General features: G+C 44.0%; 1 protein-coding gene across 3 annotated transcripts in view; it reads right to left on the bottom strand.

Annotated features, from left to right (window-relative positions):
- The window catches only part of Med27 (mediator complex subunit 27), a 182,628-nt gene that overhangs the window by 119,022 nt on the left and 44,470 nt on the right, over positions 1-19,136 (bottom strand). For all 3 annotated transcript variants that reach the window (XM_015497409.2, XM_048812841.1, XM_015497410.2), the window contains exon 3: positions 3,582-3,712. In XM_015497409.2, the coding sequence (XP_015352895.1) occupies positions 3,582-3,712 (131 nt within the window). The remainder of the gene's footprint in view (positions 1-3,581; positions 3,713-19,136) is intronic.

The raw sequence follows: 19,136 nt of genomic DNA, 5'->3' as shown, positions 1-19,136 counted from the left end.
GGGTGGAGAAAGCTGGCAGTGGCGGCCAGTCGGGCTCCCCTGGTGTGTCTCCTGTACCCTGCATGGCCATCCTAGGGTGGGGTCCATCATTAGGACCTGGCCTTTGCTGTCATGATGTCCTGCTACTTGTCTGTTCCTCAGAGCTTCCTGAAGGCCAAGATTATTACATCTTTCTGGGAGGCCCGCAGAAAACATTTACTGAATAAACACGCAAATGGGGCTGGCCAGCTCAGCCAGTCCTTCCCTGAGCCAGTTCTTCCACCGGGGGAGCTCAGCTGGCCATTGCAACTAGGTGGCTTTAAAGTATGTCTGTACATTTTCTGACACTCTTTCTTCAAAAGGAGAGTTAACGCCCCGCCCCCTTTCAATGTCAGTAACACTTAATGGCTCATTTTTAATGAAGAGAACAAATGCAAGTGACCCGTGTGTCTTCTGAGGCTAGATCATGAAAAGGATGGCCTCCACCTGGTTCTCTCTGGCTGAGCTTGCTGCCTCTAGAGGATCCAGCCGCCATATCACAAGGGTGCTCAAGCAGCCTGTGGAGAGGAACCACAGTCTCCTGTCAACAGCCGGCACCAGTGAGCAACCTGGGAAACAGAGCTTCTGACCCAGTTGAGTCTTCTGAGGACTGTGGCCCTAGCCAGTTCCCCACAGCAACATGATGATAGACTGTGGACCAGAATCACCCAGACAAACCATCCCAGAGTACTGGTCCACAGACACTGTGAGAGATAATGTGCACGTGGTTAAAATGCTAAGTTTGGGAGCAATTTGTTCTGTGACCACATTTGAGAATTTGGGTCTTTTTAAAGGGGGTTCAAGGGATTTCCTTGAATTTAAGGAGTTAACGTCAGGTCTTATCATGTTTATAATAAAAATGTTGTGATTAGGAATCTATAGAATACAACCATAACCCCACTAGCAATATGCAAATTCTAAAATCCCACAGATCAAATCATGCCACCTTAGACTAATAACTACCTTTGAGAATATTTATATTACAATATAATTCTTTGGGATTATATTGTAATATAAATATAGTTTTCAAAATCATGTATATACAGAAAAAAGTCTGGAATTAATATCTACTGAAATTTTAGTAAGAACTTTTTTAGGATGACATTAGCTTTTTTCTTTTTTATAATCTTTGGGGTTTTTTAAAATCTACATTATGTATATATTACTACTATTTTATATATATATATATTTGAACTTTAAAAAGGGTTTTTGTAACCCAGTAAGGCCAGTAGCTATATGGAATTTCTAGCTAATATCAAACACAACGAGTAACACACAGTAGGTGTTCAACAAAAGTGCAATGAGAGTCTTAGCTGTACATCCTGCCACTGGATGTTAGTTTTATGAAGAGACTCCAGGATAATGTAAGCCCCAAAAACTCCAAGATGTGAAAAAGCAGCAGTCAGTTTTCATAGGAAATAGGTGACTAAGTATAGGAAATCATTTCACTGTTGTATTCTTAGGACACACACAGTAACTACTTTTCTCTTTGAAACTAAGTATTTTGAGTGATTTATTATAAATTTATAATGACAGTTGTGAATACCTCTCTCTCTTTCTTCCTTTGGCATCAGAACAGAGTCTGTTGATTGCCTTGGTGCTTAAAATAGTTTCTAAGTGTCCTCATAATAGCATGTCACCTGTAAACAGGTTTCAAGCCAATGCAAATTAACAAATGGTGAACAGATGGACTAAGAACTGACTTTTGTCAAGAGAGTTAGCAACAAACACTTTTTGGCTCCAGTCTTACGGGACCATTAGAAAGTCTTTCACTCCTCGCCAACATCTTGCCTCAATAGACAATCCATGCATGGAAAGTGACAAGTTACAAGGCCACCAGACTTCAGAGAGCTGCAGGTTGAGCTGTGCAAAACCCCCAGACCAACACGTAAGCAACAACAGAGTGCAATGCTCCTCAAGAAGCTTTGGGCTTCTGTGGTCAGCTGCTTCTTGAGAAATATGGCACCCAGCACACACAACACTCGAGGACAATTTGCCCAGTTCCCTTGGCTGTGTTCATCCTGTCCAGGAAGTGAACGCAAAATGTGGAGGAAGTCTGGAGAGGTGTACATGGAAGTAGAAGAGTGCATTCCTGCTGGACAAAGGCCCAGGAAGCATCCCTGGGGGCCACCCCAGCTCTTCCCTGGCCTTTCCTCCCAGGTGTCTGCCCCGGGTCATGTCCTGAGAGCCCTTTTTTGGCTACTCTACTTCAGCACGCTCCCCCCTCCCACACCTTGCTCTTCTTTATTCCCTTCCACTGATTATAACTAGAAATTATGGTGCTAACTTATAAATTTGTTTAGAGTTTTTTTCCTGTCTACCCCCACTCCCATACCACCACCACCCACTAAACAAAAGACTCCTGGAAGACTGTGTCCATCCTGCTCGTGATTACATCTCCAGAGCATGGACCATGCTCCAGCACACAGTAGGCACAATAAATATTTGCTAACCAAGCAGAAAATAAATGAGATCTTCAGTAAGGGCAAACTATTAAGTCTTCTATGCAAATACTCCTTTGGGCAGGAAATGTAAAAATGTAGTTTGTCTTTTAGTTCATAAGCAAAAGGGAGTCTAAGGACAGCAGGACAGTTGAGGAATGTGCCTGAAGTCTATGCCCAGCCTTCTGGGGGGGGGTGTGGCCCCTCTTTATCAGCAAGGACTGACAGCTGCATCATGAAGCAATCCTTGGAACACATCTCTTAGGGCTTTTGATACAAAATAACTTAACAGGTAAATGGATGAAACAACATGGCATATTCACAAGAAGACATAGCAACAAAAAGTACAAACAGCCTGCTGAATCTAAAGATATTGAGTGGAAAAATATGGATACACTGGTCCCAGGCGGGCGCACCTCAGTAGTAGAACACTGCTCCTCATGCACAAGGCCCTGGGTTCAATCCCCAGCACAAACTCAAGCTGACAGAGATGCCATGTTGTGCGGCTCCGTTTATATGAAGTTCAAGGGTAGGCAAACTGTTTCAGAGGCCAGGCTAGGGAGGAAGGCAGCACAAATACGCTGGGAACAAGGCAAGGAAGGGGCCCTTCCAGCCTTCTGGCAGTGGTAGTACGTGGAGGTCCACATGTGTGAAAGAACTCACAGAGGTGTATGCCCTAGGAACCTCGCTGCACCTAGCGCAGAAGGGCACATGGTCACTACCCAAAAGAAGCAGCAACCCAACTGCTTCCATTGCCAGCTCTAGCCGATTCTCTAGGCGTTCCTCAGCTGTCTCCTTTGTCAGATAAGGATAAGGGTAATCATATTCGGCCAAGTTTGGGACTGTGATAAGGAAACAAATGAAATGATAAGCTATGTGTCATCTAAAAGTCTTAGAAGGAAAGGTCACATACAAAACATGTAAACTACAAACTGCATTACAGCTGCTTCATAAAGATCTATGCAAAGGATGTTACCATAGCACTTGGTTTCTATTTCCACCATACTCCTTTTTTAAAGAAAGAAACAATTCTGAAAACAAAAATAACTTTCCAGCAGCTCAAAACAAGCACAATGTCGAGTTCACCCAAAAGGAAAGTTATTTTCCAAACCCATCACTCACTGAGGTGGCAGGACCAGGGTGGTGGGCTGTGCCTTTGGTCGACGCTTGGCAGACACTCCCATCTGGTTTGCAGACCGCTTCAAGGACTGCTGATTCAAAAGGCCAGATGCCAGGCCTGCATGGTACTGCAACTACAGAGAAGAAGAAAACAAAGGGGGGAGGAAACAGCATCAGACCACCAAATGACACAGTCCCAATCTGCTCCACCAGTTCAGGAATATCATACCCAGCTACCAACATGCTGCTGCAAGGAATTTTTCCTAAAGAGAGAAGTGCATTAATAGAAAAGAAATATGGATAAGGTTGCTCATGGCAGCATTACACAATGATGAACACTGGACTCAACCAAACTGTCCAACAGTGAATTGGGAAAGCGGTTAAAATGTCAAAAGAACTTTACAACATCATTTTGTGGAATTAAAAATAATTTGCATGTAAATAGACACTTAAAATGCTATCAGTATATTTCTAAATACTAGTAGGAATTGGGTAATTTTTCTTTATTTTTCACTCTTATTCATATATTTTATGGAAATAATTTTAAAGCTTATGTCACTTTAAAAAAATAATAAGAGTCCAAGGTTTCCCTTAAAGACAGAGTTAGTTCTGAGAACTCATGTTATTATCATATCTTCCATATAATAAAAACCACAAAACTCGTAGCCTATCATAGTGAGCCAGGAACACGCAACCATCACACACTCAAGTGCCACGCGGCTACTGTTTTCATGGTTAAGGTACCAGCATCAATCAGAAGGACAAACTCAGGACTATATCTGACAAAATGTATACAAATAGAGGCTCGTTGAGAACTGGTGAAGAAGTCAATATCATCTCCACTTACCTATGACTGGAAACAAGTAGCAGGGAGGAAGCACATACTTTAAGTGGGCTCAGTGCCAGTATCCTTTGCTTTATTCTTGGACAAACTGCTGAGTTCTGAAGTTACAGGACAGATCATTTTACCCTCTACAGTATTTCACCTTCTCCATTGGAAAAGAGAAATGACACTGCCTAGTTCTAAACCAAACAAGAAATTTTAAAAATCCACTTCAAGATAACAGTTTGTGTAAAATGCACACATTTTAAGTGTACAGTTTGATAAGTTTTGGCAGAAGTATTTATCTGCATGACTAACACCCCAAATCAAGACATAGAAATCTTGCATCACTGCAGAGAGCTCCCTCACAGCCCCATGCAGCCAATCCCCCAACTCCTACCACCAGGACCTATGGATTTATAAAACTCATCATTCTCACTAACTGCCAAATAAAGCGTCTCTCCAGCTTGATATATAATGATGACTTTTTAATTCTGGGCTTTGTATTTTAGATTGTAAGAGTTATCATCAACTCTTCACAATAAAATCAGCCTTGAAAGTTGTCCCAATTTTGAACAGATGTAAACAAAACACTCAAATGTGCAAATGTAAAGCTATGAATCTGGACTGAGACCATTTATAACATCCAATGTTTCCTCCTCTCTTCTCAAATTAAGCAAGATCTTTCAAACATATATTTAGAATAAAGTAAGTGCACAAAGAGTAATTCATTCTAAAATTCTGATCAATTTCTTTTCAAACTGTTCTTCCTAGGCATAGATTTTCTTTGTCGTGTCAGCTACTTACAGCTCATGGTAATGAAGCTGCTGACCACCACATATAAAGGGCTGGGCCCTGGATGCGAAGGGTAATAACATTCTAAAAAATAAATGGCCTCACCTAATGCCACTGGGCTGCACACAAACAGAGTGAAGAAAACAAAGCCAATTGAAATGATCTGCTCCTTGGAAGTGGCTATAAAAATGAAGATACCAGTGACCCAGCAAGACTGAAACGGCTGTATTTGGAGCATCCATACTGCTTCTTAACAGGCTCTTGATTTACTTGTTCGATTTGCTGTGCAGTCTATGGCTGTCCCACACAAGACAAGGATATATTGCCTTCATAATAAAAATGGAGCTCTTCTCAGGATAGAAAAGGGGGGCATAATTTGCCTCTAACAACTCATCTTAGACCAATGAATTTTGTTCAAATTTGGTTTTCTCCTACAGATTTCTTAAATGGGAAATCAATGGAGGCAAGGGACAGTACAAGTTTGAAAGACAATGTTTCAAAATGTCAGCTGCCTGGGTTTCGATCTTCCCCACTAGAATTTGCAATGAGTGCAATATGCATGGGTTTTTATGGAATTTAAAGGGAAAGACGGCTTGGCAGGGCCCCTCCTGGCTCAAGGAATCATCTCTCCTTTTGGCTCTCCTTTATCCATGCAAACTCAGCCATTCCACTTCTGCTGACTTGGAGAGGAAGAGTCCTGCAAACTATGCAGAGTGGCAGGGGGATTTTGCCCACCTGGCATCATTTGAATCGTCTGCTCAAACAAAACACAAAAGAGCAGAACTATATGCTAACTGCATCTGCCTTTTACAGGGTTCCTGTGCAGCCCACCATCTTGGAGGCGCTCAACCACAGCACAGCTCCTGGAGCCCATGTAGGTGGAGGGACGTCTCTTCCCCCAGAATGAAACTTGCCCTTGCAAGCTGACTCATAGTGATTAAGTGGCATTTGTTAATCATATATACGGATCCCAGTTTCCAGGAACACAGCTCCAACTGTCAAGATCTATAAGGGGCCCATTAAATATTAACCGGACCACCTTTATAATGGGAGAAAAGGTCAAAGTTAATAAAACTGACAGGCAGCTCCTGTCCAACAGGATTTATACATTACTCAAGCACCTAAAACTCTGTTCCATGAAGCTCGGTGTAGATCCAAAGAGAGTTTTGGAGAACGTTCACTCGGCTCATCATTCTAGAACAGCAGAAGGAAGCTCAGAGGGAACCCACAACCAGCATTAGGAACATATCACTCTACAAAACAGTGCCATCAGTTTCCGATTACAGGTTCTGTAATATTTTCTATAAAAATACATTTCAATAAACAATCTCCTCTCCAAACGTCTGTGGCATGGAAACAGCTCTATTTCAAACAGCAACTGCCGAAGTTCTAATGTGATTTTCTAATCAAGATCATTTCACTAGCAGCAAGAATAAAAGAAAAGAAAAGAAAAGAAAAGAAATCCATCTATTCTTTTTTTTTTTTTTCACTTCCTACCACTGCGGAGACAGGGTGTGTGCATGGCGAGCAGGACAGGGTCTTTACTCACCACAGGGCTGCCACACCATGGCACCAACACCCCAGAGCTCTCTAGAGTTTTGAGAGTATTTCTCCAGGTACAGTTCTGCTCTATTAATTTCAGCCTTCTATTTTCTATGAATGATGTAGAATTCTTCCATCAGTTCTCAACCTAAAACCTTTTCTAATCAATTATATCTACTTATCCCCTCAACACCTAGGAAAATTTCAACACCTTATAATGACCTGAGGGAAAGACCAATTAGAATTAGGAAAATCTTGGTTTACTGGGTATTTTTTAAAGTACTGCTTGGTGATACTAAGCATGTGAGAAGCTCAAAGTGTCATCAGGTAGGGTCTGTAATATTTTCTATATGCCCAGCCCGCGAGCCTACACAAGCATCCTCTTGAGAAATGTGCTCCTGGGCTTTGCTACTAGTAACTGCTATGTGATCATACATCTCACTTCCTTTTCTAGAAAACAAACATTATATTTTCCTCAAGAATCCATTAAATTCTAAAATTGAATTCCTCCGTGTTCCTAAAAAGGGCATTAAGCTTCACCATAAAGAGGTGAAGTGATATCCCTACTATATTCTTATAATAAGCTTAATACAACTTCCCTTGGGCAGCCTAGGTCTTTACAGAATCTTCTTGAAAGAGTCTAAACTGGTCTGGGGTGTGCTCAGTGGCAGAAAGCTTGCCTGGAATGTAGAGGTCCTAGGTTTCCATCACCAGCACCGCCACCCCTCCCCCCATCCTCCACTTCAAAAAGAAAGTCTGAGCTCCTGGTGTCAAAATTGGATTGGGCTGGGGATATAACTCAGTTGGTGGAGTGCTTGCCCCCACCATGCACAAGGCCTTGGGTTCAACGCCTGGCACCATCAAAAAAATTATTTTTATTAGCTTTAATAAGCTATGAATTATAATTAATGACATATACTGGAAGGAAATATGACAGAAAATGATAAAAACAGCATTCAAATGCAAGTTCTGGTTAAAATTTCAGATTCAAAATCAAATGAGCAACAAATTATTCCCCTTAGTTAGTTCTCCATTTGCTTGTCGGCCACATTGCTCTGAATGCTTCTATCTGCTCCAAAATAGATAAAGAAAACATTTTCATTTTCCAATGAACCTAAGTTTAAAAAGAAATTTGTCATGTTCAATATGCTAATTAAGCCAGTGGCATTCAATCAGGCCCAGTACTTGGAGGTGATGTGCATGCTGGAACCTCCCAGGGGTCCATGCCATAGTGTCTCACCATATGCAATATCTTTCTACCGGTGCCATATGGCCGGAATCCCACTTTAAGAGAATTTGACATTCAAAAATCTCAAAACTTATAAACCAGAGCGATCAAGATCTGATTCTTCCCACTATTAAAAAAAAAGCATTACTTCCTTCTCAAAGATTCACCAAAGGCCTTCTTTACAGAAGGGACAAGTGGGGGTGCTGGAAGAACTCTCCTGACCTTAAGGTATGTTTCACTTTATTTTAAGAATTCACTTTATATATGTTTCTAAGAACATTAACAGTGCACTGGTACTGCCATAACCAAATCCTATGGAAAAGAACAGGACAGAACTAAGCTCTAACACACTGTAAGAAGCTTAGATCAGGGGCCCTCGGGACAGAAAAAAGAAATCAGAAGGGCAAGAACACCTCCCACCCCACCCCACCCCCAGTCCCCCCTGTAAGTCACTCTGGGCCAATTCCCTCTCCAAACACATAGCTCCTATTGTCCTGGGATGTGGGACAGAAGAAAGGCAGCCTGTGCTATTTCCTTGGCCAACAGTGACACTGGCCACCCAGGAAGACCAGGAGAGTGCAGACCTTGTTATTGGTTCCTCTGTGATCCCGCTGCACACAGTGGCTGCTAGGCAGACTAGAAGGTTAGTCAGACTGCTCGGGCCTGGCCTGGCATTCTCGCCCATCTAGAGAACAGACTTGCTCCATCCAACAGTCCTCTTACCATTGGCCTCTTCCAACATCGGAAAAGGAGAGAAGCCAACCCCACCCCACTCATCTCCATTTTACATGAGGAGGCTCCAGCCTTAAAGAGGTCATTGCCCAAGGTCACACACATCTGAAGGAGGAGGTGGGCCACCCAGGACTCACCTCACATGTGAGGAACTAGCACTTGTCATGCCCACTTAAGCAATGACACCTGGTGATTCCTTCTGGACAGGAAACTACATCAGGTGAGTGTCACTCACTCTGGCAGCTCTTGTCTGTGCCCTTTGCCTGGCCTCTCGGAGGCCCTGATATGCTGCAGGCTCTCCCCACTACCAACTGCATCAGGTGCAAGGTGGTGAGTTGGCAGAAGTTTTTGTTTTTAATAATTCTTCAGATGTTGATGGACTTTTATTTTATTCGTTTATTTATATGTGGTGTTGAGAATCGAACCCAGAGCCTCACACATGCTAGGCAAGTGCTCTACCACTGAGCCACAACCCCAGTCCCTTGGGAGAAGTTTTAAATCTCATTGTTTTAAGGTCTTATTATTCAGCATTAAAACCTTAGAGAAAAAAAAAATTATGAAACCATAGGAACTTCAATACTATCAGAAAATCTAAATTCTACTCTTGGCTGTAACATATTCAATGTTTTTAGCAGCTTTGATGATGCTTCCTAGTTATTGTTCTAAGACGGGGCAACTGTGGTACTGCTAATGGGCTGTTTTTACTGGAGAATTTTCTTTGAGATTTCATGTTAAACATAATGATAGCAACAAGCAAGGACATCGGTGCCACTTTGCCTCTGCAAATCAGTGACCAAAACAGCTGGCTGGTACAAGTCCACTGAAAACACTTTCAAGGTCCAGCAGAACATGCAGAAACCCATAATCACAATCTAAGAACATGTGACACCTAGACTGATGCACGCCACACACAACTGGGTCAAGTCACCCTGCACAGATGTGTGTGGTACACTGGGGGTGACAGGGGCGTGGTGCTAATCTGAAATTCCCATTCAGTCATTATTTCCCCAAGCCATTAGATTTCAACTAGAACCAAGATTCGTGCAAAACCAGGAACACTTCGTCACCACTTTGAGTCGCAAAGACCTTTGCCCCTCATTACTGAAACACATTTTGTTTCCAGCTAATGAGTAAGAGCCCTGTATTACAATAAAGCTCTGGTTCCTTTTCTGAGAAAAACTTTAAGCAAAAAAACAGGCGAGCTTGCCTGGTATTGTCTGTGCCAAGGAAAACAACTACAGAAAGATACCCAAGTCTAATTGTTTTGCTTAGATTTTAATCTAAATACCAGATAATGATATTAGCTTGATTTTTTCTTTTATCTCCCAACACTTCTTTCAAATAGCCAATAGTTGTTTAAAAAAAAAAAAAAAAACTCAAATTTGAGCTTGTATGGGTAAATAATCTTTTTAGTTGCTCAAAACAGTACCAATAAACCATACAAAGGAAACCTCCAATTTATTTGCCTATTTGTTCTCCACTGGGAAGCTGGGTTTGGGGCCCTTCAATTACCATGAAAGCAGGACACCCAATCAGGGCTGTGCTTCCTTGCTCAACTGTGGCATGATTTACTCAGTAAATGCCATCTGGGTTTCTTTTCTTCCTACATATTAATCCTCAAATGTCCAAACTTCAAAAGATACTAAAGAAGTAAACAGACAGCAATCTTTTCCTTTCTGAATAGTGACAATGTTTAGGTTGTGCAGAGCTGTTCCACTGGAACTTCCCTGAGTTCACACGTTTATTAATAGGTCTTTCTCCACAACTGCTCCTGTTTACACTACAGCTGTAGCATGCTATCGTGCTTCCAAAATGCCAATCAGCTAGGAGACACATCACTCATGTAGCAGAACAGATTCATTAACAAAGCAAACTGTGAATGTGGCTAAAAATGGAGGAGCAGCCCTTGTGAGATGTCTGTTAGGGAGAGAAAGCAGCCTAGAGAGAGAGGCAAGAGCAGGCAACACAAGAGAAGATCAACCAGGGGACCTAGAACCCTGTCGCCCTGCCCCACATCAGCCAGCCCTCCTTGTCACATCAGGCTCTCATCAAGGTGCCCCACAAGGTCTCAGAGAGCAGCGTCAGCCCAAAAGAAAGATCACTGGACAGCAGCCTAGTGCTAGGGGCTGAGGATTCTGTCCCCGTTAAACTCTCCTGTCAAAGGACAGTCCCCAGTGAGATGGGGTTTGGAGTGGCGTTATTTGGGAACTAACATGGGGGAAGATGAGGTCTTATTCAAAGAGGAAGAGGCCAGATTTCTTTCATTCTAATGGGGTAAGGACATAGCGAAAGGTGGCAGGCTGCAAACTTGGAAGAGGGCCCTCACCAGATACCAAATCTGCTGGCACCTTGATCTTGGGCTTCCAGAACTTGGCCTCCAAAACTGTGAAAAACACATGTAGCTTATGCCACTCAGTCTACTCTATTTCTTTACAGCACCCAACCCTAAGACACGTGGCCACTTAGGAAAATGCAGGCAGGAAACAGAAAGGGGTTTATAGCAAAATTTGACAATGCAGTCATAAGAGCACTGTAAGGGATCACTGAAGGGTGGTGACAAGGATGAGGGTAACTCCCCTGAAAAGGGACAACATGGCAGGCAAGTTTGTATGTACACCTATGAGAGGAAGAAGTCCAAGTAAGATGAGACATCAAGTCCCCACTGCCAATAAGCCTGAACCACCCCAAAATAATCACCACTGACATCTGAGACTTCTGTACCCAAGAAAGAGGAAAGCATATATGATGCTTCTCTGTTACTGATCAAAGACCGAAGTAGCAGGGAAGAGGACACAACCAGAATTATTCCTAGCTAGACTGCCAGAAATGCAAAATACTAGTTTTTTTTTTTTTAATTTTTGTACTTATAGATGGACAGAATGCCTTTATTCATTTTTACATGGTGCTAAGGATCAAACCCAGTGCCTCATACATACCAGGCAAAAGCTCTGCCACTGAGCTACAGCCTCAGCCCATACTAGTTTTTAAATAAATAACTTAATGCCTGGATCAACAGTGTGAGAGCAAGTTTACAATTATGCCCAAGGTCCCTTCTGACACTGAAATGCTATGATAGCATAAAGATTCCTCTATGAAAACGCACTGTGGACTTGACTTCCCAGTGTAAAAATCAACACTGGTGGAATTCAAATGTACTTATGAAATGCAAACATTTTACTAGTCACCACAAGTCCCCAATGAAGGCAGCCAGCGAGAAGGTTGAGAAAGGGCCCTGATGGTTTCTGGTACAAAAGCTGCCCAGGCGCTCACATGGTGATCCGTGTAGTACTTTGTTATTCTTCCCCAACACTTACAGGTGAGGCATGGGGAAGAACCAGCATTCTAAATAACAGATCTGACCCTGGATATTTTTCCCCAAAGAGAAAATAAGAGTTTTTCAACCAAGAAATGAGTAAAATGAAAACCAATGGACACTTCTACATCTCACGAATTCTAAGCAATGATCATTTGCAAAGTTATTTAAACTAGTAAGCATGATTTTTTTCAAAAATTACCAATTTGATAAAAGTAAAATTATAATTAAATTATCATAAACTTCTTCTTTTATGGGTAGTGCAAGGAAGGGATGGCTCCCTGGGAGCTAAGAATGTGCTCTATGGGCCTCCTGGTCATTTAGATTTCATGGGGGAGCTTCCTGAACTCCTTTCCTCCAGGGTCATAAAAAACCTGCTTCTTCTGCTTGAAGCACTAAGTCCAGGTGTCAAATGCAGCCCCACCAGCTTCCCCACCTTCCCCCCATAAACCCAGAGTCCATTAGGAGGCAATGGCTCAGGTCAGGGATCTGATGGACACTCCTCCACCCCTGGTAACTGGGAACAGGAAGCAGGAGGCGGTAGGCAAGAAGGAAAGGCAGTGCAGAGAAAAATCAGACAGAAAGAAGGGAGCCAGAAAGCCACCAAATGGGAAAGATATACAACTATGATATCAAAACAGCTGGAGGTAACAGGTAGAAGTGAGAGGACAGCTGCTTCACTTGGAGGCATGCAAGGCCAGCGACGGGAGAAGGCACTTTTTTATTGATCATTTTTCACAACTGCAATATTGCTTCAGGAAAATGGAAAATGAGGCCTGATGGCTCAGGACCACCAGGAGGCACTGGGTGCAAGGAAGCAACTGCTTCCTCTGCACTCTGCCAGGACACAGCAAAGGCTGAACTCAGGGGCAGTGAGCTGGCCAGTTCCACAAAGGCCACCTCAGGTTCCTTCTCCCATCTGATCCCGGTTCTTCATTAGCCCCATGAGAAGAGCTATGTCTACCCGGCAAGCCCCGAGTGTTGCCATGTTTACTGAGCACACTGCTTGAGGGGACTTTAAAGGGTTTTCTTTTCTTTCTATCCATGGAAGAAGGCACTGCCGGCCTCCCTTCCAGGTGCAGAAGACAAAGAAGGGCTGTTGCTGGATGAAGTAATATGATATTCACCAAAGCGCCCAGCACAGAGCCCAGCACTCTACAGGCAGGCACACCAAAGCTGCTCTCGTGATCTTCAGGAGTGGCCGTGCCCAGAAACTCCCTCCTCCAACAAAACTGATTAGAGCGATCAGTTTTTAATCAAATGTCACCCAAAACATGTCAGATAATAAATTGGTAAGTGTAATGGAAAAAAGGAAAAATGCACCCACTGGGCCTCTGAATGAGTAGCTGTATTGAGAAGGAAATAACTCAAAATTTTTCCCACACAACTGAGGAAGATGATCTATCACATGGAGATGCTGATCCTGAGCCAAAGTCTCAATAAAAGGAGGAACAACGGCGTAAGGCTTGCAGAAAGCCCTGTGGGCACACTAAATGAAAGGTGATCCACAGGAGCAGCTGGAAGCCCCTCCAACAAACTGTGGAGGAGGCTGCTCTCTTAATCTAACACAACCTGACCACCCAGAAAACGGGCTCAACCTTGAGGCGTGACACAGTCGGGTTAAGGAGCATTTCTTACACACTTAGCAAAGTACCGGCATGAGAAGGTCAGGCCTCAGCAGACTGCTATGCACAGTCTCTTCCTCTGCAGGAAGAAACTTGAGTCCCGACTGTGACTGTGTACACAGGAGGAGGAGGAAAGGCACAGGTATTGGCCTATGTAACAGGATTTTCCCATGCAAAACACAGGGCTGTGAGCTTCTCCCCTTGGTGAGGGGAAGTCACATTTACTAATGATGGGAATATTTTTGGTTTAAAACAAACAATAGATGAGAGTGAATCTCCTACTGGACACTCAACATGACCTAGGCAGAGGAGGCGTTCTGCAGTTCTCAACTAGGAGTGTGGGTGTGTAGTCATCTGGAGACACAACAGAGGCAGGCCACTCCACTGCCCCAAGCCACAGCTCTCTTCTCTCACTGTGGTGACACTGCTGCTCAACACTGCCGACTGCTCCAGAAGAACCTGGCGCATGAGGAGTGCTGAGTAAAGTGGCTGCGTGAGGACACGATCGAGGTGTGCGAGCTCTGGGTGCCGTGACCAGGCTGAGGCTGTCAGGCCATTAACAACCAGGCCGCGCCAATAACCAGAAGGCCTTGCTTCTGAAAAGTACCTTAGGACTTAGGAGCCTGGACCCATCAAAAGCAGGTCTGTCCGGGCACAGTGGCGCACGCGTGTAATCCCAGTGACACAGAAGGCTGAGGCAGAAGGACTGCAAGTTCAAAGCCAGCCTTAGCAATTTAGCAAGACCCTATCTCAAAATGAATCCATAAAAGGGCTGGGGATGTGGATCAGCAGTTAAGCACTCTTGGGTTCAACAAATCCAGGTACAAAAAAAAAAAAAAAAAGGTCTAATTTTGATGGGCTTGAGGGAAGGGACGCACATGGGATGGCTAGACTGTACAGAGCTGAGCCCCATACTGCCCCAGATGATGAAGATGACCATGACACTTGGCAGTGCTATGCAAACTTTCTAAAACCTGAAGAAAAAAAAAACAAGCAACCAAAATGAGGATCAGCAATAGCCAATGGGAAGGTCCACAAAGGAAGATTAATAACACATCTGTTACCAACCACATTCACCCAGAGAAGAGCTTAGATATTGGGAAGTAGCCTTCTTTGGCAGAAGTGAGAAGATAAGAATAGGCAGTCGTAGGTACCACAGCTAATGTTTCATTTTGTCCATAACACTTAAAAAAAAAAAAAGACTACTTTTCTCTTTAAGTGCCTGGGAGGTGAGAACGGAAGCTTGCTCAACCAGACACCTTCCCAAAGTGCCTCCTGCAGGGCTGACTGCTGTGCATTAGAGCAAAGCTTCTGTATCTGCTTTACTCCTCTCCCAACTGCCTGCCACAGGAGCCCCAGAGGTCACACAGTCTTGGCACCAGGGGCTATGTAGGTGAGTGACAACTATCTGCAAGAACAGGATGCTGTGATGGAGTCAGCGCTGCTCCTAGAAGGCCCCGGCCTGCCTAGAACATAAGCTCCCTAGAGCAGATCCGCCCCCAGTCCTCACTGTACATCCCAGTGAGTGAAACAGGGTTTGGCCTAACAATAAAATGACAGCAATGACATGAGCTGCTGCATATACAGGGTTCCTGGTGAGCAAGCCCCTAGTCTACTTCTTTTAATTCAATTCATCTGTACAACTGCTTTGTGAGATTAAGTGCTACTGTTATCATCTCTATATCATTGATGAGGAAACTGAGGCACAGAAAGCTTCCTGGCAGGGTCAGGACTGGAATCTGGACAGCCTGGCATCAGGGTCCCTGCTCTGCAAGCACTACACCTAACCAGCTATCCAGAACTTAGTATGCTCTCAAAAACAGTCTTTAATTAAATGAGTAAGCAAATATCTGTCTAGTGGGAGGCAGAGGAGATATGAAGTGAGCTTCAAAGTATGTTAGGAATTTAAATTCTGAACCAGGGGATGGTGGGGACTTAATGTCCCTCTAGTTACTAAGTTAGGTCTCAGGGTACAAGAAGTCACACTCATGGCGCTGGGATTGTGGCTCAACAGTAGAGTGCTCACCTCACATGGGTGGGACCCGGGTTCAATCCTCAGCACCACATAAAAATAAAGGCATTGTGTTGTGTCCATCTACACCTAAAAAATAAATATTAAAAAAAAAAAAAGAAGTCACACTCAGGTTACCTGGTTGGTAAGGATTTTTTGTGAGGCTCTTAGGGAAGCAGAGAGGTATCCACAATCAAGCCTCGAGATAGAAGGGAACATGGCTCCTTCTCTACTGCGGCTTCCAGCTCTACACAGCCAACTACCTTTGAATGGTCCTGGCTCTCCCCAGCCTCCCAGGGTGACTGGGGAATGTGAGAGCTGAGGCCAGAGCACCTATGCATCACTCACAGCCTCCTGGTGTCACATACCCAGAACAGAAGACAGGGCTAGAATCTGTCAGCTCAGAGCCAGAATTCCTTTTCAAAATGTAAAAATGCAGAGAAGCTCTGAAAGTCAAAATCTTTATCATCAACATAGGAGCCAGAACTCATGTGGCAGCAAAACCTGACACAAACTGATGTGAATCTATTTAAATCTTAATTTGTCTCACTTAGTGTGAAGAGTCAGACATTTTTGTCACACAACATTTGATTACAGGGTACTGACCCAGACATTACTGGAGAAATGAATGTGGCATATGAACCACGCCACCTTTCCATAATATAAAATATTCTAAAATCTAAATGAATTCTGACTCACAAAGCTTTGGGGAGGGAGTGTGAACCTCTGCCATGCAGTGGATGGTAGGGGAGCCAGGAAGACTGCTCATGCCAGCTGGGCCTCATCTGCATCAGAATCATCCAGAGCGCCCACCAGAAATCCAGATTCCAGGGTCCAGTTGAAAATCTGCTAGATCGGAATTTCTTTGAGGAGCCCAGGAAACAGTATTGTTAGAAGCACCCCATGAGCCACACTAAAATCTGAAGACCATTGTAGTATAATCTCCAAAGATATTTGCTGTCTCATGGATTGGTTCAGAGAGTGAACATTTAATTTACCCAGAAGCCACAAAAAGTATATTTTGGAGAAAAATCTTGGGCCAGTCACAAGGATACAGCTCTTGCTTGCTCACCACATGGATTCAGGGTCAGAGACATGGATGCACCGTGCTTCCGGTATGTTCCACCTTTCCAACTGATATCAGAAGTTGGATCTTTTTGTTGCATATCCTTTCTGGAGGGAAAAGGATGAGGACAGAGACTGAGGAGCTTTTGGAATTTTGGTACCCCACTCCAGTGCTAAGCTACACTTGATTAAGCAAACACAGAACATGCATTGCAAGAGTCCTTAAATAGTTAAATTTTCAATCTTTATAAAAAAGAAAATCCATCAGATGTGATTGATAAGTGTACTTTTTAAAACTAAGGGTAAAAAAAGTGAAGATTGGCAACATTTTTCGCCATATAATTTGCTTTCTTTGCCTTTTTCCACAGCACTGCACATAAATCAAAGAAATGTTAAAGAGGCCCATATATCACCAACTGGCATTTCAAAACTGTTTACAAAGTCTTTAACAGACACAGGACAGAATCTGAAAAACCATGACTAGGGAGGCTAAAATTAAAGGGAGAAAATTAACTCAAACACTGACAGAGAGTTAATTAAGTTTACAAATAATTCTCCAATGAGCAAATTATGATATTTAATAAGTACTGCCTTGGTGAGGCAGGGTTACAAAATATGGAGGGGCTAGGTAGGGAGACAAGCCAACAGAGTTTTTCAAACAAGAATAATGTATATTTGAACAAGCTGCCTTTCTATGATTAAGCACAGAAATCTGGGAACAAGGCAGGGGAAATGATGTTTTAATAAGGTTGGAAACAGGCTTGTGAGCTGCATTTCACATTACCCTTGCACACAAAGGGGGAAGCGGGGGCATGATCCAAAAGCCTCAAGGTATACAGGCCAATATGCATGGGCCAGGGCTACCGTTGAGGCAGAGAGAGGTAGAGGGAGGTGGACTGGAAAGGCCATGTTTCTTACATGGAAAATTCAAGGACTTCCCAAAGGCAGGTGCCTTAACTTGGTGGCCAATGCCCTGGTTTTCAAAGCCAAGGAGAGATGTGAGGAGGCTCCACACCTCTCTGTCTATATGAGCGGGGCGCAGGCTGGCCAACGGGGGAGTGGGGCGAGCACTCTACCTGCACCCCAAAGTAGGGTCACTGCATGGGGAGCAGGTACCGAGGCCACACTCTCCCCCAGCCCAACACTAAAGGGTCTCTGCTTCTTTGCAAAGCCCAGCTTTGAACACTGCCATCTCTCTGCAGGCACTCCTGGCTGCAGAAGAGTGAACTGCTGAGAGCCACACAGCCAGAGGGTGTCCTGGAGAGAGGGCTAAACCCACACAGGAAGAGAGGCAAGGCCAGCGCTTTCCTCTCGGGAGCTGGATGCTCCCTCCTGCTGCATCTAAACCCCTTCTTAGAAGGTCTGCTAGGGACCCAGAGACACCACTGCCTGTTACAAATCAGCATCGTGCAGATGACTGCGCAGATGTCTTCCAGTCGCGTGATGAAAAGGAGGTCCTTCGTGGAAACGCAGAGCCATTATATCAATGCGTACTTCTTAAAATCAAAGTCAAGATGCTGTGAACCCATGTGCAAAACAGAGTCCTGTTCAAACATGCTCCCCCCCGAGCCACTGAAATGATGGGAAAGAGACAAACACAAAGGTAGGAGCCTACAAGGACGAAGAGAACAGGAGCTGAGATAACCATGGAAAGAAAGGTCAATTGAATTTTAGAAGACAGGAAGCTGATGGGCCAGCACCACCTCAGCAGAGAGAAGTCCACCGAAGCCCGGTGCACAAGGGAGCATTGGGCTGAGTGGGGGAGAAGTCAAGAACAAGCTGAACCACACTGCAGATTTCCAGAGGAGGAGGGAGCACAGGCACCCTGTATCAAGGAAGGCTGGGTGTAGGGCAGGGTGAAAACAGGTGGCTGGGATAACTCTTTTTTAAACACCCAGATCCCCATTCATATCAGGCGCCATGTGATGTCCTCCCTGGAGAGACTGATCTAGAGAGGCCCAAGGTTCAAGGGCACCTGAAAACAGCAGGTACATCTGCACAACAGATGGTGAAGACACCCCATAACCCAACTTTTACAAAGAGGAAGAGCAATTCTAGTACACTGTTCGGCTCAGCCTACACGGGTCCACAGTGCAACAAAATAAGACAGATGTGGGTGGGGCAAGGACTGAATGCCCACCTTCGCAGGGGAGCCCCATGACAGCTAAAATAGCAGTGGAGGCCAGTCACCTAGGAACAGGCAAGAACCGAAAGAATAAAAGGAGTCACCTCTGAGAAATGGCTTTGGGAACCATCAAGCAAGGGATCTATGCTCCTGTGACAAATCTCATGGTATTACTTATTTGCCTTTTAAACTCTGTGTTTGTATTCCTTTGATGAAAATAAACATTATGCTGGGGAAAAAAACCTAAGTGTAAAAGCAGGTCCTGAAAATGTGAGCCACGCCCACTGCCCCCACTGTGC

This window comes from Marmota marmota, unplaced genomic scaffold (assembly GCF_001458135.2).
Source record: "Marmota marmota marmota unplaced genomic scaffold, marMar, whole genome shotgun sequence".
In the NCBI taxonomy this organism is placed as follows: Eukaryota; Metazoa; Chordata; class Mammalia; order Rodentia; family Sciuridae; genus Marmota; species Marmota marmota.
Note: the sequence above shows the minus strand (reverse complement) of the source record. Positions and strands in the feature narration are given on the sequence as shown.